Source organism: Nannobrachium achirus (assembly GCF_963921795.1).
Source record: "Nannobrachium achirus genome assembly, chromosome: 14".
NCBI classification, from domain to species: domain Eukaryota; kingdom Metazoa; phylum Chordata; class Actinopteri; order Myctophiformes; family Myctophidae; genus Nannobrachium; species Nannobrachium achirus.
In genome coordinates, this window is record NC_137821.1 from 35,720,118 (window position 1) to 35,744,808 (window position 24,691).

At 42.4% G+C, this 24,691-nt stretch overlaps 1 protein-coding gene across 1 annotated transcript in view; it reads right to left on the minus strand.

Annotated features, from left to right (window-relative positions):
* Window positions 1-1,387: 1,387 nt before the first annotated feature.
* The window catches only part of LOC308297990 (F-box/WD repeat-containing protein 7-like), a gene marked incomplete at both ends in the record, with an annotated part of 33,292 nt that continues 9,988 nt past the window's right edge, over window positions 1,388-24,691 (minus strand). Inside the window, 7 exons of the mRNA XM_080741554.1 lie at window positions 1,388-1,399; window positions 4,137-4,250; window positions 4,541-4,665; window positions 7,049-7,172; window positions 8,553-8,687; window positions 8,865-9,006; window positions 10,590-10,672. Coding sequence (XP_080597680.1) covers window positions 1,388-1,399; window positions 4,137-4,250; window positions 4,541-4,665; window positions 7,049-7,172; window positions 8,553-8,687; window positions 8,865-9,006; window positions 10,590-10,672 — 735 coding nt within the window. The remainder of the gene's footprint in view (window positions 1,400-4,136; window positions 4,251-4,540; window positions 4,666-7,048; window positions 7,173-8,552; window positions 8,688-8,864; window positions 9,007-10,589; window positions 10,673-24,691) is intronic.

Below are 24,691 nucleotides of genomic sequence, written 5' to 3' on the forward strand. Positions count from 1 at the left end.
TGTGTGAGTGAGTGAGTGAGTGAGTGAGTGAGAGAGAGAGAGAGAGAGAGAATAGGCAAGAGAGAGAGAGTGAGTGTGTATAAGTTGGGGTTACTTGTGTTACAGTATAGTATACCAAATTCATACAAAATACACATGTTGTACAGTATGTGAAAATATCATATCATCATAGATGACAAAGTCCAAATCTAAGTCAATATTTGTCTTCCGTTCTCACACACACACACACACACACACACACACACACACACACACACACACACACACACACACACACACACACACACACACACACACACACACACACACACACACACACACACACACACACACACACACACACACACACACACACACACAGAGAGAGAGAGAGAGAACGTGAAGAGAAAAACCTTTGACCTTATAGGTGTTGTTGAAGTGGTTACCAAGGCAACGGGGGTAAACACTGCCTGGGAAGCTTACGTAAACATTAGTGAGATTTCTGATAAAGGGGGAGGAGAGGAGCATGGAATGACAGATGGAGGGGGGGGGGCAGATAGAGAGAGGAGTATGGAATGAGTGATAGATGACGTGACGGAGATAGAGAGGGGAAGGACAAGGGGAGGATTGTAAAATGTGTGGCCTGACTGATTATTACGCATATTTTGTCTGAAAAATCTATTTGAAATACTTGGATTTGATTAACATCACTATTTGAGAAGAATGACCTTATAAGCAAACAAATAAATACCAATAAACACAAATAACTGATTTCCTGATATTATCCAATTCTTCATTTAAGATTCTGATATCAACCGATACAGATATATGCAGGCTTTTTTCACCAAAACTAATATCAGGTAACAACATCACATATCCCATCTTGTGGAATTAACTACATTATGCATACTCTTATTATAACATTTTGGCATAAAGCCTTAATTCCATGACAGAAAAACAATATTTTCCAATATATTATGGAATTTCTTAGATTGTTCTTGGATTTCTTCATGAAATTATTGAAAAATAGATTTTTTTTTTCATGAACATTTTTGAGGAATGTTTTGAAATAATTAAACAAAAAATGAGGGGACCCATAAAAATGTGTCCGCGAACCACAAATGGGTCCCGAACCACTGTGGCGAGAGGAGTGTGGAAGGAGTGATAGATGGAAGGAGAGAGAGGAAGAGATAGAGAGGTAGGAGATGGAGGAGTCTTTTCACACCTGACATTCCACACATCCTCTCTCTGTGTGTGTGTGTGTGTGTGTGTGTGTGTGTGTGTGTGTGTGTGTGTGTGTGTGTGTGTGTGTGTGTGGGTCAAAGGTAAACGAGTGCAGCAGAACCAGACAGACAGTCTCCTACTGTAAGTCTGTCATCTAACTATCCATCTATCAATCATCCCTCCATCATTTATCAGCCTAGAAGAGTACACAGTCTTAAATGTCTGGTTTTCATAATCCCTAATCCTTTCTCTATGTCTCTCTGTCTCTCTCTACTAGGGATGTCACCGAATAATCGATTTTCGAATATTCGTTAGATTAATCAATATTCGATTTTAATATTTCATAATCGAAAATCGAAAAATATTAATATTCTTTTTTTTTTTTTTTTTAATACTATTTTTTGGCTTAGTTAGTTAGTTTCAACCAAAATATAGAATATAGGCTAACAATAGTATTAATGATAATAGTAAATGGCCATTGATTTATTATTCACACCAGCACCAACTGTAAACTGTGTAGACAGAGTGAAGGAGCACAGCAGAGTGGCAGCTGCCTGCTACACACTGACTCCCCTCCCCCCCTGTCTCAGACACAGGTGTGATTGATTCAGGCTTGATTGTTTGGTACTTGGTGGCCATCATCAAAGAAAAGGGAAAACAGCGTCCTCTGTATTGTAAAGCATCACAGAATCTGTTCTTGAGAGATTAGGTGAACAGTACACTGGCACACTAAAAAGAAAGATGAAGAGTAGTAGTTAGGCTACCAATTACCTGAAGAGCCATGTTGTACATATGTAAATGTGCATTGAAATCCAGTAAAAAAAAGAAAAACAGAAGAAAAAAAAATGTTTTTTTTTTTTTTTTTTATAAAAAAAATAAAATAATAATTAATTATCGATTTTCGAATAATATTCGATTATTGCTATAGAATAATCGATTTTGATAAAGGTCCATTTTTGACATCCCTACTCTCTACCTCTCTCTCTCTCTTTTTCCATCCCTCCCTCCCTCCCTCCCTGTTTGGTTTCGGTACAACAATTCTTTGTCCAGACACACCTGTTCCAACCTGCCTCAACAAACACCCTCTGTGTGTGTGTGTGTGTGTGTGTGTGTGTGTGTGTGTGTGTGTGTGTGTGTGTGTGTGTGTGTGTGTGTGTGTGTGTGTGTGTGTGTGTGTGTGTGTGTGTGTGTGTGTGTGTGTGTGTGTGTGTGTGTGTGTGTGTGTGTGTGCGTGCGTGCGTGCGCGCGCGCGCGCGCGCGCGTGCGTGTGTGTGTGTGTACCTAAGAGATTCTCTGTTCCCTGCAGAAAGAAAAACACACACACACCCAACTGTAACCTGGAGGGACAATCAAATACAAACTGTACGGTGTGTGTGTCCAGTTCGCAATCTCAACACCCCCCTGCCCCTCCACTCTGTTCAAAAGTTCAAAGAACGTCCTCACTTGAGGTCAAGAGGGGGGAACGAGAGTAGGGGTGCAATAGTTAATTGAACAAATCGATTTCTTTCCTTTTTTCCTTTCTTTTTAATAGTGAACATAGACTATCTACAAGCAGACGCGTTGTGAGCTCAGTAGATTGGATAATTTAGAATCCAACTCTAGTTTAAATTATAAGCATGTAAAATGGATTTTTCCATGAATCTTCACTAATTCACTAATAAAGGTAGACCTTGCTCAAGGACACATCCAACGTGTAGACATGAGCACGCCAGGAGGTGAACCGGTGACCTTCTGATTACCAGACGGCCTCTCTATCCACTAATAATTATAATACTAATTAAACCCATTTCATCCCACAGGGGAAATTCAGTGTTCAGCTTCTGCACTCAGTCGAGTGCTTCTCAAGTGAACACGTGGGGGAGATGCTTCAACACATTGCCGGGGCGGGGAATCAAACCTAGCACCCTCTGCTTCCCAGACGGGCTCTCTACCCATTCAGCTATGGCGTTTTGTTGGGAGATATTTTATAAAAAGAAAAGAAAGTTGCAACATCACCCATTGTCTGTTTCACAATGAAGCATATTCAGAGAGATAGAGACAGACAGACAGCAAGAGAGCGAGGACGACAGACAGCAAGAGACAGCAAGCGAGACACGAGAGATATGGCGAGAGAGACAGACACACAGCAAGAGAGAGCGAGAGATACAGCGAGAGACAGACACACAGCAAGAGAGCGCGAGAGAGACAGCGAGAGACAGTAAGACACAGCAAGAGAGAGACAGACAGACAGACAGTGAAAGACAGCGGGAGAGAGAGACAGATAGCAAGAGACAGCGAAAGAGAGAGAGAGATGTACATAGAGAAAGACGCAGTTGGTTTGACGTGGTTAGACAGTATTTTTAGAACACGCCTCCGGGCAGAAATGTGCCTGCTCTCTGCTGAAAGCAAAGACCCGATTACTGCACAAACTCACACAGCTTTCTGCACACTTTAGAGCATTGCTCAATGTGGTGTCCAGGGGCCCTAAGGGGTCCTTGAGGGGGTTTCCAGAGGGTCCCCAGCTAATAAATAGCAGCACCCTGTGTGCGCCGTGTGCTTGCTATTTTCAAAATAAATCAAATGTTAACACAAATCCTGAATGGGGCTAGCTGGCACAACATTTTTTCAGATGGGGGTCTGCGGCCAAATTCATATTCATTTGGGTGTCCTTGACATGAAAAAGTTTGAGAACCACTGCTTTAGAGGGAAAGGTACTGCTTTAGAGGGAAAGGTTGTACTTTGACATCAAAATGTGTACACGGTACGCACAATGTGTAGGCTGGCAGGTGTTGGTCTGTTGGGTCTTGTCTTTTAGACCTCATTATTGTTCTACTTCACGTATTTCTATGATCAAAATAACATGTGGCCTTTCCGTTTCTGACCCAGGTACATCTATCATGGTGCTGGTCTGGGATCTGAACATATATCTCACACACACACGCAGCACAACGTACCTTTCCAGTGTCGGCAGACCAGACTTTGAGTGTGTTGTCATCAGAACCGCTGACGATGAGGTCACTACTGAACTGAAGACATGTGATCACATGATCATCATGACCTTTTAACACCTGAGAGAGACAGAGGGAGGGACATAGAGAGAGAGACAGACACAGAGAGACCGAGAGAGAGAGAGAGAGACCGAGAGAGATGATAAAAGATGTTAAATGTTATGTTAAACACTATTCGAACGTGATTTCATCATTAGTTGACTGTACGAATAAACAACCAATCACGTGGCTTCCATTGGTCATACAGCTGATACCACAGGGACAGAGGTGATTGTGTTCAATGTAGCTGATCAGTGTGCGTGTGTGTGTGCGTGCGCACCTGCGACATGTGTGTGTGCGCGTGTGTGTACCTTTGGCGTGCGTGTGTCTCCTGTCCTCCAGTTCCTCTCTATGCGATGTTGTCTGATGAAAGCAGACTTCCAAGGACTACTGTTAATGCTCCTCCTTCTACGAGAAAACACACTCTCTGGAATACCTGCAGACAGAGAGAGAGAGAGAGAGAGAGAGAGAGAGAGAGAGAGAGAGAGAGAGAGAGAGAGAGAGAGAGAGAGAGAGAGAGAGAGAGAGAGAGAGAGAGAGAGAGAGACATTTTATTTGATGACTTCATAAAATAACATCTGATATACATTCACATACTGTATCTGGAGTATCTATCTATCAATCTATGCAGCTAAAGGCCACTTTTAACCAAACAGATTCGTGGCCGAATCGGCGGCGGATAGCGGCGGAAAGCGTCTGTTGCCGAACGGGAGCTCATCGGTAGGTTTTCGGCAGCGGGTCGGGAACGCTATTGACGGAAAACTGGAAGACTGGACTTGCTCAGTTTTGTTGAGTCGCCCCTGGACGTCGGTGAATTGTATTTGTAGCGAGTTGTAATGGACCATTAGTTTGCTACTGCTGCAGCAAAACCAAGCCTAAATAAGCCAGAGACATTTCCCTGTTGCACATTTTAACTAAATAGCATATTCACAATCTCAACTAAATTTCCTCTCAACTAAATTTCCTATCAACTCCAAGGCAACGCTAGTAATAGTGATGTGTGTTGTTTTGGTGTGAGGAGAAGAAAACACCGGACAGGAAGAATCTCCGCTTCTGCTCCCCGGTTGCCAGATTCTGTGAGTTAAACAAGCGACCAGGTCTATGAAAACAAAGCCTAAAGAAGCGTCCAGTTTCACCTATTGAGCTCTATTACATTAGCTATTTTCGAAAAGAATGTTGAAAGCGAGGCCAAATAAGCAACTACAATTCAGAAACATGCCCAAACAAAAGTAACCCACAACTAGCAACATTATAGGAAAACAGGATCAAAGTCGCTTGTAACGAGCCGATATGGCAACACAGTGCGCATGCGCAAAACTGTACAGTAATTACAGTCGGCTGGAAAATTCAATGTGCTTAGTTTTTTGCAGTTCTTTACAGTTCTTTGCAGTCTGTGAACAGTTTGAACAAGTCTCCTGTAGTATTTTCGGTGTGGAGGCACCTTTACAGAGGTTAGCGTCATTAGAAGCCTATGACAATAACATACAGCTAACAGGTTATCCTATGACAGTAGCATACAACTGACAGGTTATCTTGTGACAGTAGCATACAACTGACATGTTATCTTGTGACAGTAGCATACAACTGACAGGTTATCTTGTGACAGTAGCCTACTGTCGTAAGATTACCTGCGCTAGCTGTAGGTGCTGTCAGTAGCACACACAAATGCATTAGCTTCCTTCACTAGAATGACAGCAGCAGCCGAGTGCCGTTTGGTGTTAACCCATTTAGAACGGGTACACATTATTGTGTATCATTATTTTATGCTTTAACTATTGAAAAATAGCAGATATACAAGCTCACAGCGCGGCACCGAGTGCCGCGAGCTTGTAGATCTGCTATTTTTGAAAAATTGTGAAAATTAGAATTTTGACCCGATTCTCTAAGTGTCGTTTGAATCCTTCTAAGGTTTTTTTGAAAAACCTATGTTTCTATGTCAGCAATCTGGCCAGCCATCGTAAAAAAAAAAAAAAGGTCCTTTTCAATCAGTTAGTCTGTTCTCGAGAGACTACTATGTCAGTGGTTCTCAAACGTTTTCATGTGAAGGACCACCAAACTGATATTTATTTGGCCACGGACCCCCATCTCAAAATATCTAGTTCCAGGGACCACCCCCAGAAGCAAAATTTGAGTTACAAACATTCGCTTTAAAAATACATATATTCAAAGATTTGCACACATTTTCACAACTTTTTCAAAAATAGCAGATCTACAAGCTCGCAGCGCGGCACTCGGCATGTATATCTGCTATTTTTCAATAGTTAAAGCATTCAACAATTCTAGGCCTAAATGCATCCTTTGGTACGACTAATGCCTAATTTATGTTCCACTGCACGACGGTGTAGCTCGCTGAAAATAGCCAACCTACAACACGCTGTGAGCTTCTAGGTTGGCTATTTTCAGCAAACAACATCAACGAAATATGGATTGGGATTAAGGCTTGCAGCACTTGGGGAGTAAGACTTAATTTTTGTCTTATCTGTTGCAGCTAGCACCGTTGCTGGCAATGCTGAAGAAAACCTTGCTTGCTTCATTGGTATTGGCTGTGGCACAGACAGTGGGCAGCTAGCTTCATTGGTATGCTAGTAATGTAATGCTAACGCTAGCTAGTTTCATTGATATGGCTGCAGTGTTTGCAGTAAATCTCTGTTGGCTGGCACAAAGCCTAGGCGCGCACGCGCAGGCACACACTATGTGGTGCAGTGCAGTGACTCTGTGTGTGTGTGTGTGTGTGTGTGTGTGTGTGTGTGTGTGTGTGTGTGTGTGTGTGTGTGTGTGTGTGTGTGTGTGTGTGTACGTCTTGGTGTGTGTGCACATACCCTCCTCCCTGCATTTCTCCCTCCAGAGCAGATTGTCTTCAGCAAGGATCCTCCAGTACCTGCAGGTCTGAGAGGCCTGCAGGAGGTCCTTGGGAGCCAGGAATGTTAGCACGTACAGGGCCAACTACACACACACACACACACACACACACACACACACAGGGGAGACAGAAGGTATTCTCTCAGTGTTGTGAAAAATACACATATTTTAGGGCTGTCACAATTATTACATAATCGTCTAATCGCGATTATTTGACATAATCGCGATTAAGTTTCATAATCGTCATAATCGTTTCCATGTTGAAAAATGTTCATATATATTTTTTAAAGTAAAAAAATAGTGGAAATAGCCGATCTACAAGCTCACAACGCGTCGAAGTGTAAAGTTGTCAAATATGTCAGTAATTTCTTTGTATATTTAGGTTATGCGTCATATCTTACATGTGCAATTACTTCAAAGCCTACAAGCCAAACAGAAATGTAATTGTCAACGACAAAAACACAATTAAAACGTTAATCGCAATTATTTGAGTGACAATTAATCGTCATGTAAAATGTCATAATCGTGACAGCCCTACTCTCAGTGTTGTGAAAAATACACATATTTTAGACAAAAGTTGACAAAATTGTTGAAGGATCTTCTCTTGTTTTTTCAAACACAAATCTAGTCAGGGGTTCCCTGGCACAAATTCTTTTTAGATGCGGGTGAATGTGGGGGTCCTTGACATGAAAACATTAGAGAAGCACTGGACTAGAGGTCTTCACGGGTCCCAGATTTTGGATCTGAACGCTAATGGAACCGTGAAATTACACCACAAACTCGATAAATATAACTGCTATTGAAAAGGCTGTTTGGCAAGTAGATAAACACTTCTGATCAACCGATGAAATCAATCACTTCAACAGCACTGACAATTTTGATGTCAGCTGTCACATTACTGGGACAGCAATATTATTTATTTTGTGATATTATACAGTTTAGACAGATGATTTAGTGGTTTACATATGACCCTGATTAGCATCTCTATGGATTTGATGTATGATCTGGCGTTTACCTTGCTTACTGTAAATCGCTCTGGATTAAGAGCGTCTGAAAGATGCCTCAATTCTAAATGGTAATTATTGGAAATCAATCAATGACACACATCTTACAAGTTCAAACAGCTCATCAACGCTATAATACAGGCTGTCTCTCTAGACTTAGTAAACTGGGCTGTCTACACCAAATGTCTTAAAAGAATAGCAGATCTACACATGGTGAGCTTGTAGAGCTGCTATTTTTGGCTTATGTAGCTATGCCTTATGATTCTAGTGGTTAATATAATTAAAAAACTGTACATAAATACACCCTAACCCTTTGTATTTTTCAGGGCCAACCTTATTTTTCTTAGAAACAAGTCCCGCCCGCCCGCCCAGGTGTCCGTGGCAACCCTTGGGTATGTGTGTGTGTGTGTGTGTGTGTGTGTGTGTGTGTGTGTGTGTGTGTGTGTGTGTGTGTATGTACCTCTTTAGGCAGTAGTGATATAAAGTCTCTCTGGAACTGAGGTTCGATGACCTGCAACATGTGTTTGACCTGATTGGTCTCACACCTGTCAATCAACTCATCCAGAGCCAATAGCCTCTCAGGACCGCTCCACGCCTATCATGAGAGAAAGAGAGAGGAAGGACAGATTGAAAGAGAGAACAGTTTAGTCAATACAACAGTGTTTACATGAATGTATATGTATTTGGTGTGTGTGTGTGTGTGTGTGTGTGTGTGTGTGTGTGTGTGTGTGTGTGTGTGTGTGTGTGTGTGTGTGTCTGTGTGTGCGCGTACCTGAAATGTACGAAGCCAGTCTTGTAGGCCTGTTGGGGGCGGACCTGATGTGACGCGTCTCCGCTGAGCTGAATGCCCATTGGCTAACCGCAGGTCACCAAATGTAGTGGGTGTGGTCTGAAATGGAACGAGACTAGAGGGACTGAAAGACGGAGAGGGAGAGCGGGAGGGAGAGAGAGAGAGAGAGAGAGATTAGTAAGCACAACAGGGCATGACATTAAGGCTTGTCCTGTTGTCCGGGACAACTAATAAATCTTTATGGACAAATTCATTAAAAATTTAATTATCCGTTGGACAAGTGGCTCTTGGTTTGGTTTAACATTTTCTGTGACGCTCCTAGCAGCACTAACTATTAGTGTTGTTGTGTGAACTACTCTGATCAAACACTGGAGACTGGACTTCCCCCAGTTTCTACGTTTGCACCACTTATTACCATGCATTATCCTAAACAATTTACAAAGGCCTTTGGAAATTAACTTAAAACATAAAACCACAGAACAATAGAAGTACAACCTAACAGAGCGAAGTGTTAAAGTAACGGAAGCCAAATTAACAGCTCATTTGGTGATCACTGACACTTTGTACCGTGTCATTTGCCAGGAAAACAAATCGATCAACGTGGCGGGGTTCAGCAAAGGCTGAAAAAGTCTTGTTACACTGAACCACCGCCGGACAAAATAATAATATTCTTCAAGCTTGAGAGTGTATGGAGAAGGAGATAATGAGCTTGCAGAGAAATAAGATCATATTGAGAGTGACAGAAGGGACATGATCGATAAGTAACTAAGGATCAAAAGAGGGAACCAGATTTAACCACTTAAACCCCAGCATTCGCATTGTGAGGGGTAGCTTTAGCAGATCCACAAGCTCACAACACATCGCGCTGCGACACGTCGTGAGCTTATCAATCGGCTATTTTCAGCTAAAGCTTTCCCCACATTAACAGAAAACTGAAAACACGCTAGCATAGAGCCCTGAGTGTTTAAGTGTTACAACCTACCAAGCCATCAACTCAGATATACAGTTAGTATCTGCCCATCCACTTTATAGCAGTACCAGCAGACAGTACTGAGTACACCATACATTGACGACTGTTTGAGAATAACCTTCACACGGTGCCAGCTGTACTCTCACACACTGACGGCATGTGGAGATGGGGAGGTGGAGGCGTACACCACCTGTGCAGTGTACGTATGTATCAATGTGAGACTGGCATACAATATGAAGAACAGTGTGTTCCCTCGTACAGTTCGAGTTGTACCTTTTAATGTTTTGATTCATGTTTATTTTGTTTTGTTTTTTTGGTGTGTGTGGTGGAGTGGGGGGGGGGTCCCATTTTTGATACAATCGGGTCAATTGACTTCATGACGTCTAAACCACAATAAAGGGCAGTGCTTACTATGGTTACTTTATTGGTGAGATAGTCGATAGAAAATCAATTTAACTCTCATCGACGCATTTCCGAATTGATATTGAGCTCATGGCAGAATAATTTAATACTGTGCTTGTTCTGTTATGAAATATTGAATGTTCATGTTGGAAGGAACATCAAAATAAATGTACATGTTGTGGCAAAGGTGTACTGTGCGTGTGTGTGCGCGTACTGTATGTGCCTGGAGCCGCTTCAGTGTGTTGACTTGCAGGTCAGTCAGCTGTGAGAAAACTCTGACCCCATCAAAACCCCCCACTGGTTGTGTGCGCATACATGTGTGCGTGCGTGCATACCTGAGGTAGCTCTTGTCTTTACACTGTTTCTTCCCAGAAGGAAACGGTCGACCGTCTGGTCCATGATCCAACTTCCTTTTCATCTGATACAGAGAGAAATGCAGGAGAGGGTTAGTTACCGGTAAGTAACAATACTATGTTGTCTGTATTGTTAGATAAGATACACTACACCACTAAGATACCTATGTACCTGGCAAAATACTTTAAAAACGTTAAGGATGTCCACAATTACAACACCAGAGGCAGTGCCACAGATCACGTTGCAACCCAGAGTCAACTCAAACAAAGGGTCAAACTCGTTCTTCTGCTATACCACAACAATGTGGAATGCCCTACCGAAGGTCTTAAAGGAGTGTGGAACACTAGCATCCTTTAAAATCGCCCTGAAAAACCACTTACAGGCAGCAGACGTTCGCAACTGGTAAAAAAAATATACCTAGCCCAGCCCTACCCTCCCCTGCCCCTTCTTTGTTTATACTTACTGTTTGTATAGACTTACTGTTTTTTTGTTCTTTCTTTTTTTTACAGACTATATCTACTGGATAGTACTGTGTTCTATTCGTCTGTCATTCAATGTTATATGAGATACTTAAATGGTTTCCTGTGGAAATAAGCTTAGTCTTTTCTAGGATCTCCTTTTAGTAGACCTTGACCACCGTCATGAAACTGTACCTTTCCTATGCAAACTCCTAATAAAGTCTTCAATCAAAAATCAATCAATGTTTCCAGTATAAAATCAGTGTAACATCAGTGTAATAACATCAGTGTGAGGGATAGAGAGTGGAGAATGATAGAGAGACATCAGTGTGTGAAACATTGAACATGGTCTACGTTTGATCAGGAACACTTTGCACGTGTTTTCGTGGAGAGGAGGAAGAGAGAAAGAGAGAGTATTCATCACATGTGATTGCCTGTGTTAACACATTCCTTAGATTAGGGAAGCAGCGTGCACACACACACACACACACACACACACACACACACACACACACACACACACACACACACACACACACACACACACACACACACACACACACACACACACACACACACACACACACACACACACACACACACACACACACACACACACACACGTCAATAGTAATGTAGTAATGTTTACAGTTTAACCAATTGCAACCTGCTGTCCCTATTTTTGGCATGTCTAATGTCTTTATAGGCAGAACATCTTCTAAATTAGCGACAATAGCCCGTCTACAAGCACACTACACAGATGTAGATGGGTGAAGTATAATCTCTATACCACCACCAGCAGTTATGGTGATAGATAGTCTGACCAATATGAATGTCCAGTGGTTGTAATGGTGATTTAAAATTAAATAAAAACATACTGTCTGAAACACATTTAAAATGTCCAAAGTTGTGCTAAACTGGTCGATGAGAGCTATGCTAACTCAAATGTTAACCCATTAATAAGATCTCAGGCTGATTCTACAAATGCCTTCCAATTCTAAATAAGAGAACACTAACTTTCAAGATTTTTAAAAGATGTTCAAAAATAGCAGATGTACAAGCTCACAGGGCGACACGAAGTGGCGCGCTGTGAGCTCGTACATCTGCTATTTCTGAATAGCCAACACGAAAAACCTAAAATGACACCTCACTTTCCCAGTTTATGAACCAATAACCAACCAGCACAAAGCATGTACCCACAGAGTTTGGCTCGTATCCTATAGCAACAACAGAGCATATAGACAGACAGACAGCTACTGAAGATAGAGACAATATACAGACAGACAGATACAATAGACATGAATCCCATGTCAGTGTACACTGTGAGCCAATAGGTAATGAGGATAAAAATCAAGATGAAATCTCTCGGCTGCTCTCTTCACTTCTCCTTTTTCCCGTTTCTGTCGTTTGTTCCTTTATCCCTATCTGCCCTGTTCTCTCTCACACACCCTTTCATTTCCCTGCCTCACCTCGCCATAATACCAACATTCTCTCTTTTATTCTCTTGTTTGTCTCAGTACACATTCTCCTCTCTCTCTTTCATCCTCATTCTATACATTCTCTTCCTCCTCATTCTTCTATACATCCTCTCAGTGGAATGTAGCAAATGAGGGGAATGTGGAGCTGAGTGTGTTGAACCAAAAATAGAGACTGCAACACGTGCTGCGTTCAGTGCGCGCGCGCACACACACACACACACACACACACACACACACACACACACACACACACACACACACACACACACACACACACACACACACACACACACACACACACACACACACACACACACACACACACACACACACACACACACACACACACACACACACACACACACAGGGAAAGTGATGTGCATCGCACACACGCAGCCTCCCTTACATTGTCACTCTTTGACTGGGAATCGATATCTACACTACAGTGTGTGTGTTTGTGTGCGTGTGTCATTCATATAATCACATTAATGTGTAATTTAATCACCTACAGTAGACACTGCAGTACATGGATGGTCTGTCGTGTTCTTCTGACTGCAGCAGTACCCACCCACTAAACTATGTAGTGCATCCATCTCTCCTCTATCCATCTACTGTATCTATCCATCCATCCATCCACCCACCCACCCAAATACACATCCATATATCTACCTACACATATACAGGTTGTATTTATCTAGCACAGATTGTACGTTCACTGGGTTGTATCTAGCACAGAATTACTATAGTTCACCACACGATAGTTACTGAGATTTGCAAGTACCTGGCTGTTAATATTCTATCTCAGTAACCCAGGGGAGATGCAATTCCAAATTCTATATACTCAATTAATAATAACTATGAGGTTGTTTAAAAATGTTCCATTTTACAAACTTGACATATTTTACACAGCATTACATATTACTGCAGTGCCCAGTAAACTGTATTATATACCTCGTCTTTAATGATCTTGTTTTGCTTCATTATATACTGTATGTTGTACATTGCTAGCACAGTCTGGCAGAGCATGTCACACCTACATTCCATTGCACATACTTGCATGAGCATGTGACTAAATATTTGACTCTTGAATCTAGCATAATAGAAAACATCTCTATCTCTAATACTTTCCATGTCTTTCTGTCGTGACTGGTCAAGGAAGGAACAGCAAATATATGTATATTGCTGAAATATTTGGAAGCAGTGACCCACATACAAGATTTGTGTTAATGTATTCCTAACATATTACTTTAAATATTAGCCAATCTGCAATCTTGCGACGCATTGTGAGCTTGTAGATTGGCCATTTTCAAATAGCTAGTAGTCTATAGGATTAAAGTGGTTCAACTGACCTCGATTCTATATTAACTAACTTTGCTAGGGACCCCCTGGAACCCCCCTCAAGGACAACTGGGGGTCCCTGGACACCACTTTGAGAACCACAGTGCTCTACAATGAGTAGCCTACATACATTGCAGATACAAAACAGATTATTATGCAGCTCATTATTCAGCCAGCAAGAGGCCACACCTGCATTCATCTGACAAACTGAGGTGAGCTGACATGTACATGTCGAGTCAACTCACCTACAGCTCATTTGCATACGGATGCAAATTAAGAATGTATGGGTATTTTTTATCATGGCCAGGTGGACAGATAGAGAGAGAGAGAGAGAGAGAGAGAGAGAGAGAGACGAAGGGGAATAGTTAATGAAACCAATTGATTTATAACTGTGTATTAAAACAAATATTTTAATAAAATAATTCATTTATTCAGGCCCATGTTAAAAAATACTGAAAATATATGCTCTATAAGCTAGGCTACAACGCGTCACCGTTGTAGGACAAAATATAATATGCAGGTGAGGTTATTAATCATCCTAATCGATCAGTCATCATTATTAGTAAGAGAGAGAAATATACACATTCGGTCCTCTCTCGCTCGTCGGTTCCGCAGTGGTCCAACTGACAAGCATGCGCGCGCGCGCACGCACACCGTCATTTCTTCCCACACTCGGAAAACGCCTTGTCATCTCAACGCACGCTGACAACACACGCACACACACCCACACGCACTGACTCACTTTATAGAAGATGAGCTTCAAAGTGCCGTAGAAACCCATGGTTGGTTCCGATGGATAGAGGACAGAAGAATCCCACACGAAACGTCCGTTAGAAATGTGCGCAATAAAAACACCTGGTTATTTATCCATTGGAAAAAAACGTATCTTTTCTAATGTCCCATCGCGTTCAAAATACGATAGAATCCACAGAAACAACGCTCTTTCTTGTCATCCGTTGCTACGTCAACCTGTCATTCTATGTAATGAAAGAGTGGAGAATCCGCACTGTCTTCTTCAGAAATAGTCCAAATGCAAGCTCTCTCGCCCTCTCTCTCTCCCTCTGATATAATGAGAATCCTCGCTTGTCCCCTTCGACAAGTGCAGCGCAAATGAACCCTCCTCTCTCTCTCGCCCTCTCTCTCTCTCTCTCTCTCACTCTGCCTCTCTCTCCCTCACTCCGAGGAACACGCTAGGACATGTCTCTCTTCCTTGTGCGTGCGCGGCGCGCGTGTGTGTGCGTGCGTGCCGTGCAGCAGGCTGGGCTGGTAGTATTAGTTCTCTACCATAGAATGGAATGGAATGGAATGAGAGAGAGGAATGTGGTGGAGAGAGAAAAAGAGGGGTGGAGCCGGCCGGTACATGCAGTGGGAACGTGTGTGTGTGTGTGTGTGTGTGTGTGTGTGTGTGTGTGTGTGTGTGTGTGTGTGTGTGTGTGTGTGTGTGTGTGTGTGTGTGTGTAGACAGTTTATTACTGCCAACAGGTTTGAAAACACCACAAATGTAATCATGTACAATTATCTCATTCAACAAATGATCCCAAGGACTTCATTCACAAATCCCTGTTTATCACATCAAGGTAAACTAACTAAAGCACAAACACACAAACTAGCTAAACCAGTAGGGGGGGTTTGATGGGGGTCAGAGTTTTCTCACAGCTGACTGACCTGCAGGTCAACACACCGAAACCCCTGCGTGAGCAGTGAGCACGCACACGCACACTAATGAGCCAGTGTTAAGGTGGTAGAAGAGGATCTCTCAGGGTATGTTTATACGAGGGCGGTCTCGTTGTTGTTTTGGTGTCGTCACCAAAACCTGTATCACGTTTACATGTTGTATTGGCTTGTATTGTCCGTAGGGTTGGTGTGTTTACATGACAACGCACCATTTCGTGCAAAATGCTGTTGTACATATACACGTAATATGCCAATTTAAAACTAGTGGTTGTAGACAACTTGGCGAAACATTTCTGGGAACTGCAACAGTAACATTGTAGTTTACTCATTTTGAGGAAGGGGGGTTTCAATAAAGGCATGTTTTCATTGCAGTTCCGGAATTTTTCCGGCAAAATAAATAATTATAATTAGCATAACTTGCCGGGAGTTTCGTTTTTTTCTGTGTTTTCGCATGCCCTCGTCGGCAGCAAAAATGCTTTTATCGCTCGTTTTCACTAAACCATTGTAGCGATATGAAAACCAGTGTTGCCAGATTTTGCGAGAGAAATAAGCAACCAGGTGTACGAAAATAAGCCCCAAAAAGTGATATTATCTAGGCCACACAAGCACTTTAAAACTATACGCATCGCCACATCAGCTAATTAAAAATTACCGATCTACAAGCTCACAACAAATAAAACGAAACCAGCAACTATCAAATATACAAGCAACTTACGGAAATCAAGTCCAGAGTCGCTTATAATTAGCAGACATGGCAACACTGGCCGCTTGCTTGCTGGAGAAGGGTATTGCTGCAGACCGGAGCCTGCGAGCTGCATACATACGCTCTTGCTGGAGTGAGTCAAGTGCTGCGGTTCGTTATCTGTCTCTCACAGTCTTACCCTAAACCCTACAAATGGATTTAACACGTTTCAGACTTATTCTTCATGCAACAACACATAAGGTTCAGAAAGGCGCTTATGCGTTATGCATGCAACGTGTTGCACTTGTGGGCTTGTAGATTAGCTGTGTTTTTTGAGCGGTGGTTACACTGTCTCCTATACGTGGCCGTGTGTGTATGCGTGTGTGTGTGTGTGTGTGTGCGCGTGTGTCCGTGTCTGTATGTAGCCTGCAGAGCCTGCAGTACCTTTTCTGGCCACACATGTTAAGGGAGGGGCGCTGTTGTTCAGGCCACACACACACACACACACACACACACACACACACACACACACACACACACCGACCACCGCTCAGTTCACACGGGTGTGATTTTTTTTCACGCGTCACGTCACCATAAACGACGGCCGACTCGATGCTCGCTGCTCTGTAAAACACTTTTAATCATGATTCATCACACAACAACGAGAAACTATTAACTAATGACGGAGCTCTTTGAGTTGGTAAAGCTTCCAACTTTCATCACATCATAATGAGCGCATTGTGTCCCAATCAGACTAAAAATAGGCCAGATACAATGTTTAAACTGTTATTATTGGCTCCTTTCATGCACCTGATTGTCAAAAAAAAAACGTCAAAAATAACGGTATGCGTTTTCACCTTGGGGAAATTTGTATTCTCCCGGTACTTTCAGCAAAAATTACTAGGTATTTTGCAGTCAAATTTCGGACTCCAAAACTTCACGCACACGCACACACACACACACACACACACACACACACACACACACACACACACACACACAAAGTATAAAAGCCAGAGATTGAATGGGGCTCATTTCCGTGGCACCTTTAAGCTGGAAGCAGAGATAAGAAGCAGATAAGAGCTGAATCAAAGAGCTTTGATATATTGAGAAGACAAGAAGACAGCCAATTCCACTCATCGCCAATAGCATGACTTCCTGACTCCAGCAGTGTGTTGTCAGATATCCGTCCTGTGATCGGTTGCTGCCGTATCTCAGTGTTGCTGACACAGACCAGCAACAAAGATAATTTCCTTCCTCCTGATTTGTCTGACTGCAAAATACCATTTTAGTGTCAGAACAGAACATAATGTGGCATGTGAAGAATGGCTTCCAATAAGTAGTTCAGAGTTCAGTGACTATGGGACAAATAAATAATCTGTGGTTTAAAATTTAAGACGTTGTGTATAGTCGCCACCTGGGCTTTGTTAAAAACAGGCAAACATTGTGAAAATAGCCGATCTACAAGCTCAGTGTGAAGACTTTAAAGACTGATGTTGCATGAATGCAAAGAATTTGAAGTAATGTTATTCCCACTTAATTTGGTGTTTCTTTAAATATATACTTTATTATCCTTACTGACCAGCTCAGTGGCTTTGTGGTTACAGTCTAACCACAAGGCCAACACTGTCCACCCTGAGACTGGGAGGCCCAAGTCATACCAAAGATAATAATGGTACCCAATGCCTCCCTGCTTGACAGTCAGCTTCCAGGGTTGGATAGAGGGTATAGGTATACGTCCCGGAAAGAACTAGCATCCAGGGGTATACTTGCACATCAAGGGTTGGATTAGGGGTAAGTCCCGGGAAAAACATAGCGTCCAGGGGGTGTACTTGTCTTGTACATCAAGTTGCCTCTAACTACGGAAACAGGAGATGAGCTCCAGCCCTTTGTGCCACATGGCTTGGAAACTGTTGGGTTCCCAAGGCTGACTACTTTCCTTTTTTTTGTTGTGGTGGCTGGCCATAGCTGAATGGGTAGAGAGGACAACTGGGGAACAGAAGGTCCCTGGCTGGTTCGCCCTCTGACCCGGGTCTCTGTGTCAAAGTTTCCCTGAGCAACATTTTAACCCCTAACCGCTCCCTGGATGCTGTATTAATGGCACTTACCCACTGCTCCTAATAGTTAGGAGGGGTTAAATGCATTGGAAAAATGTCATGCATGTGCATGTGCAAGTGAACAGTGACAAAGAAATACCCCACAGGAGTGCATGGGACCATCTTATTACGTACAATCCCTTTAAACCCATTAAAACCGGGGAAGCATCTGTGTCATTTTAGATTTCAACCACTTTAACCTTTCAACCACTTTAACCATTATTTTATACTTTGGATATTAAAAAAAACTTGAGAATTGGCACAAATCTTTGAATATATGTTTTAAAAGAACATTTTTAACTAAAATCTTTGCTTCTGAGGGTCCCTGGAACAAAATATTTTGAGACGGGGATCTGCAGCCAAATACATATAAATATATAATATCATGATAATTATGATATAATATATATCATGTCAAATCCTTGACATGAAAAGGTTTGTGCACAACTGAAATAGCAAGCGGGAGCGTGCCGCTATTTCTACAAGTCATCTTTTCGACAACCAAACCTAACCCTAAGCCTAACCTCCGTGGGGTGAGTAGCGATACCTGCCGACGCTCCGTTGTTGAAATGATGTGTGTTCAAAAAAGCGAGATTTCCCCATAGCAAGCAACATAGGCTTTTCAGAGACATTTGTAGAATCAGCCTCAGGTCTCCACTCCAGTAAAAAACAAACAAAAATAAAAGACCAAGTAAAGGCTCTACACATGACAACAGGCTGAATAATGCTATGGTACAGACAGGTGTTTTAGTTTATGGATGAAGTCTCGGTTTACAAGGTTGGTAAACTTCCACGGTATGTTGATTGAAGCTGAGTGAGCTTACTGTTCAGCGTAATGCCAAGGTACCTGATTCCAACACCTCTACATTCTCAGCTACGATGGTGCGACTGGGGTATATGGACCATTGTTAATGAGCAGTTATTTACCTTTATCAAATCAATCCCTTTCTTTCCACCTCACACTTAACCAAAGTTATTCATGCCTTGATTGGTGCAAAACCTACCGAAAAATCTATCCATCTAGGAGGCGACTCGTAGCCTGAGATTATCAGGCAAAGCACTGCTGGCTGTTCCAAAGTGTCACTTAAAAAGCTCCGACACCTTGGAATGCACTGCCTGAGGAGATCAGTCTTGCCAAGTACGTAAAACTTGTTTTAAATCTCTTCTGAAACGTACCTTTACAAAAGGTTGCTTTTAGCCCCCAACCCTCTTGGTTCCGTGTGACTCCTTCTGTTAAGCACTTTGTGGCATTGCTCTTGAAAAGGTGCTATACATATAAAGCTGGTTATTATTACTATTATAGCTATATTATTATTATTATTATATACATTATATGTGTTGAGATATGATGCTGTATTAACATCAGTAGCAGCAAAGCCAGTAGGTTTCAAGGCCGCATCGATATAAATCTACAAACTGACACCTGACGCATTACAAACTACGAAAGCAAAAGAGTTTTGCTGCCTTCACCTTTTTCTAGCACTCCAGTGACAAGGTGAAGAATCAATCAATCATATGATTTTGTTTCACCTTTTCCCCTTCTCTCCCCACAGAAACCATGCTTCTAATGTGGGGAAAAACATAATTCTTGCCGTCAGACAGTACTGTTCTTTCTTTTGTGTGTAACGTCATCAAGTGTGTGTCCCATACACGGGCACACACTTGATGACGTCAGCGATCTGGATGAGCAACACTTCAACATCTTATCAGCAACAGTGTAGCTGACCACGGTTGGTCCTTTGTAGCTACTAGCTAGTGTGAACGGGTCAACAGGTGAGTTTCATGCCTGGAGGACGTGGGACTTGTTTTGATGTTTGTCGAACGATGTTTGACAGGCGATGATGCCCACACACACACACACATACACACACACACCCACCCACCCCTCAGGCTGTGTGACCGTGTGGAAATGTACATAACATGTTCCTGTCTTAACATCACTGATCTCTTTCTCAAACATTCATTCTCGCTAAAAGCAGAGAGACCTTTCTGGATCAGGGCCCACTTGAAAATTTGAAGTGTTTTTGCGTCCGAATGGCTGCCGTGTTAACTTTTTCTCTGCCATTTTAAACATAGCTGTAGTAAGCAGCTGCCAAATTGTCCTTACCTTTTAACGTGGGCACGCGCACGCATCGTGCACAATCTGTGCGCGACTCATCTAGTAGACGTGTAGACTCGGTGACAAGCTTTCGAATACAAAAAACCCCATTGAAAAAGACATATCCGTTGCCACGCTGTATCTCTGCTTATCAGCCAGTGTTTACATGAAAAAGCATTGAAAAAAGCCAACTGTGCGCTATGGTAACACGTGGACACGTTCGCGCACAAAACACACGATATGTGCGGGGATCATAATCCAGGCGTGTAGAGACTGGATCAAAGTTTCCAAACGCAAAAATCCGATTGAAAAACAAGCGTTCCATCGCCCAGTAGCTTCCACTTCTGTTACACAGTAAACCAATGGAGGCGGGACTATGGCCCAGGCTCAGACTGGATACGGAAAGCTGGATCCGGTCCAGACCGGAAATGACCGGATACAGTTAGGGGGGCGGGCCTAAAGAGCCAGAATCAGCGAAAATCTGCGCTAATACTTTTAATCCTTTCATAATGATTAAAGCTAATTAAACTTTGCGGGCTCTACGGGCATGGCAGCGTGGTACAGCGGGAAATCTACGGTCTCTACGGGGATCGCGAGGTATGAGTTAAGTGGTCAGATGTGTCGTCCAGAGCATGTCTAGTTTAGTGATCAATCAATCGATTGTGGTCTGGCTTGGATCAGTGGCACATGTATGTTTCAGTATCACAACGAAAACTAATTTGTGATGTTTTTTTCTTTAATAATTGTTTATTCATATTAATATTATATCACTAGTAAGACGCCTCAGGGCGACCGCGCCAATTCTTGGTCATCTGGTCAGCGATGTATATCGGACCAGTTACCCATATATGGAGATCCATGTATGGTATATGGAGATATGCTGTGAGGGCCCCAAAATGCTTACTCAGTTTTTCATTATGTGAAAGTCCTATGATGACTATGACATCTGACACCATACCCTTTTATGCCCATACATGGAGATCCGTGTCTGTAGAACCAGCCACACAGATATGGGCTGTCTTGGCCATACATGGGCATTCCCATATTAAGTCCTGTTAAATATGGGCTTAATATTGATGACATCAGGGAACTCCATCCATATATGGGCATAAAAGGGATTCTGTTAGTGTGACATCACAGTGAAGGCAGAGCGTGATGTCAGAGCGGCAAACCCATTCTGTTAAGAGTGGTTCCCCTGACATCACAGTGACATCAGAGCATGATGTCAGAGCGACAAACCCATAAACCGTAATTACACGTCCAGACGGACACGGACAAGCTGTGCCGTTTCTCATAGTAAACTGCGACCTTCGGTCGCAATTAACACATCTTAGTGTTTTGCCAATTATTTGGGGGCTCACTTGCAATATCCTCACGGCCCACAGGTTGGGAATCGCTGCTCTATAACCTTTACCCTAAACACCTAGGTCAGCTCTCCCATTCTCTCACTCCCACACTTCTCTGTCTCTATCCATTTCTCTCACCATCTTTTCTACAAGTCTCTCTTTCTGCACTGTTACCATAGTAACTTGGTTATGTGTCACTTTCTCTCATTGGCTCCTACTGATCCACTGACCTACAGAACTGTGTGTGTGTGCTATTACATGACATGGTTGAATACACTATTCTAGTCGGTCAATCAAGGCATTCTATAGTCTGTCAGGGTTTATTTTCTCATTTATGTCCTCACTGAACATTATTCCATGCATAGAATAGATCATCTATTTTCTAGTATCTACCTATTCATCTATGCATCCATTCATCTACAGTATATCTACCCTTCTTCTTTTGTGTATTCTCCCTCTTGCCTCTTGCTATTCTACCTACTGTATGCTGACAAATTAAAAGAGAAAAATAACAAAATAATGAGTCCTAGTAAGGTATTGGGCCAACAGAACAGTCTCAATACACCTTAACATAGATTGTATCCACCTGTTTCCACGGGAGTTTACTGGAGATTATTTGGACCACACTTCCGGTTTAACAGCAGACATACAAGCTCACGTCGCGTCGCAGATGCAGCCCGTTGTGAGCTTGTAAATCACACTTCCGGCTGCGGCGCCGGAAGCTCGGTACAACGTCTGCGCAATGCACTATGGGGCGTTGGAAACCCGTGGATACGTCTCTGGACTTATACTTCTGGAGGGTTGGAAACACCCTTCTAACAAAACATATTCCCTCATTTGGTGTTTTGATGGTGGGGTGGGGAGCGCTGGTCCTGAATCAAAGGCATGCCCATGCACGTGTCCATTTGTGAAGGATGAACCATCTGACCATATCACTTTTTTACACATCTCTCAGTCTCAGTAGACCAGTGTCTATAGTCACTTTCAGACATGCACTGTATATTAGAATAGAAAAGTGGAGGGTCTGATATTTAAGAGGTGGCATAGCTGAATGGTTAGGGAGCCCGCCTGGGAAACCACAGCCCCTGGTTGTCCCTGGTTCAATTCCAGGCCAGGGTAACAATGTCGATGTGTGTCCCTGAGCAAGACTCTTATCCCCTAATTGCTCATGCGTTCCTTGTGGGCTGGGTTCGGCTGAAAATGCTTAATTTCCCTCACAGGACGAAATAGGTATATATTATTATATGTATGAACACAACATTCTGGCTCAGTAGGATCGGACGGACATGCAATGGGACTTTATGCCGGCAGGATCTTTGAGTTTAGTCCGGGATAATGTCTGATCTGGCTCAAACCGCTCTATGTTTTTTATGTCACTGAACTCTCAAAGGTACTTGTCTTGAGAGATATTCGTTTCTGTAATGATACCCATATTAATGTAAGAGCATCACAGTTATTGAATGAGAGCTTCAACCCTATATCTGGTGTCATTCCCCAGATTGAAACGCTGTTGTCACTTTAGTCACTGTTCCCACTGAAACACTAGCCAGCTGAGCAGTCTCTGTGACTGAAGCTCTTGCCATCCAGACTCCAATAATGAACTCTTTCATAGTCACTTTAGATCTTTTTCTCTTGTCATCTTGATCCAAAATCAAGGTCAACTGGGCCTGTTCTGCATTTGTATACATGCCACGGAGAAGGATGGGGATGTTGTAAATTTATTCAGGTGTTTCCTTTAATTTGTCACCCATCTGTCTGTCTGTCTTTGTGTCTGTCTATTTATAAACACCTGTTTCTAATTGTCTTGTGAAGTCACATGTGTGTAAACAGGGTTTTACCGAGTAAGGCGACACTTCAGGAATGTCATAAAGCTGTCTTCTCTCTTTCGCTCCCTTTCTCACACTCTCCTTTTCTCACGCTCTCCCTCCCCCTTTCTCTCTCTGCCATCTCTCTCCCTCTCTGTGCTCGCTCTCTCTGTGCTCTCTCTCTCCAGTCTTTAGGACTCTAATTTGGGTTGTCTGCAACAACTGATTATGTTCTTGATGTTGGTGATTATTCTTTCAATTATTCTATCAATTAATTGAATAATAATGAAAAAGCACTTTTTGAAGCGGTGAAAGCCGCTTCCAAGGTGTGGCTTTGTCTGTCCTGTACATGTCCCATGCAATGTTTGACCAATTGAGGATTGGTCAAGCTTCACATGCCAATTTGGCCCTCCAGACAAAATCATTCATTCATTCAGAATTCATAAAAATATAGAACTAAAGCACATATAAAGTATAGCTCTAGAAGATAGAATGTATAGATCTAGAACACAGATTTCATAGCTCTAGAACACAGAATGAAAATTCACCGCTTCACTTCGAACCGAGGTTTGATTTTTTTTTTTATATTATGAAATATGAATTAACCCTAACCCTACATTCAAATAATAAAAAGAATACAATATATAGCAGGTAGGTAGCTAAACATGTGTAATGTGTATAACACATACATAACCATGGATAGTCATTTATCACTTATTTAAACTAAACTCAACAGTGTCTCCATAATGAGACAGAGTTGCATGTGGAGGAACATTGAGCTATGGGAATCACACAGATTCATGTCAGTCATCATGCATGATTATTAATAGGAGCTTGCTGCTGATGTAATCACATGTCACTTTTTGAGCCAGGAAGTGATTGGGTTTGGAATTTTGGAATTTTCACAAAAAGAAAATACACAAAAGAAATTGCGTCTATAGATAATTATTTCTCCATTGTGACCACAGATATGTGTGATTTTCTTTTTCACTTCATGCAGTCTGCAAATCTGAACCACACAAACTATGCATTTAACTCGCTTTACAATGTGCATTGCATTCACACACACACACACACACACACACACACACACACACACACACACACA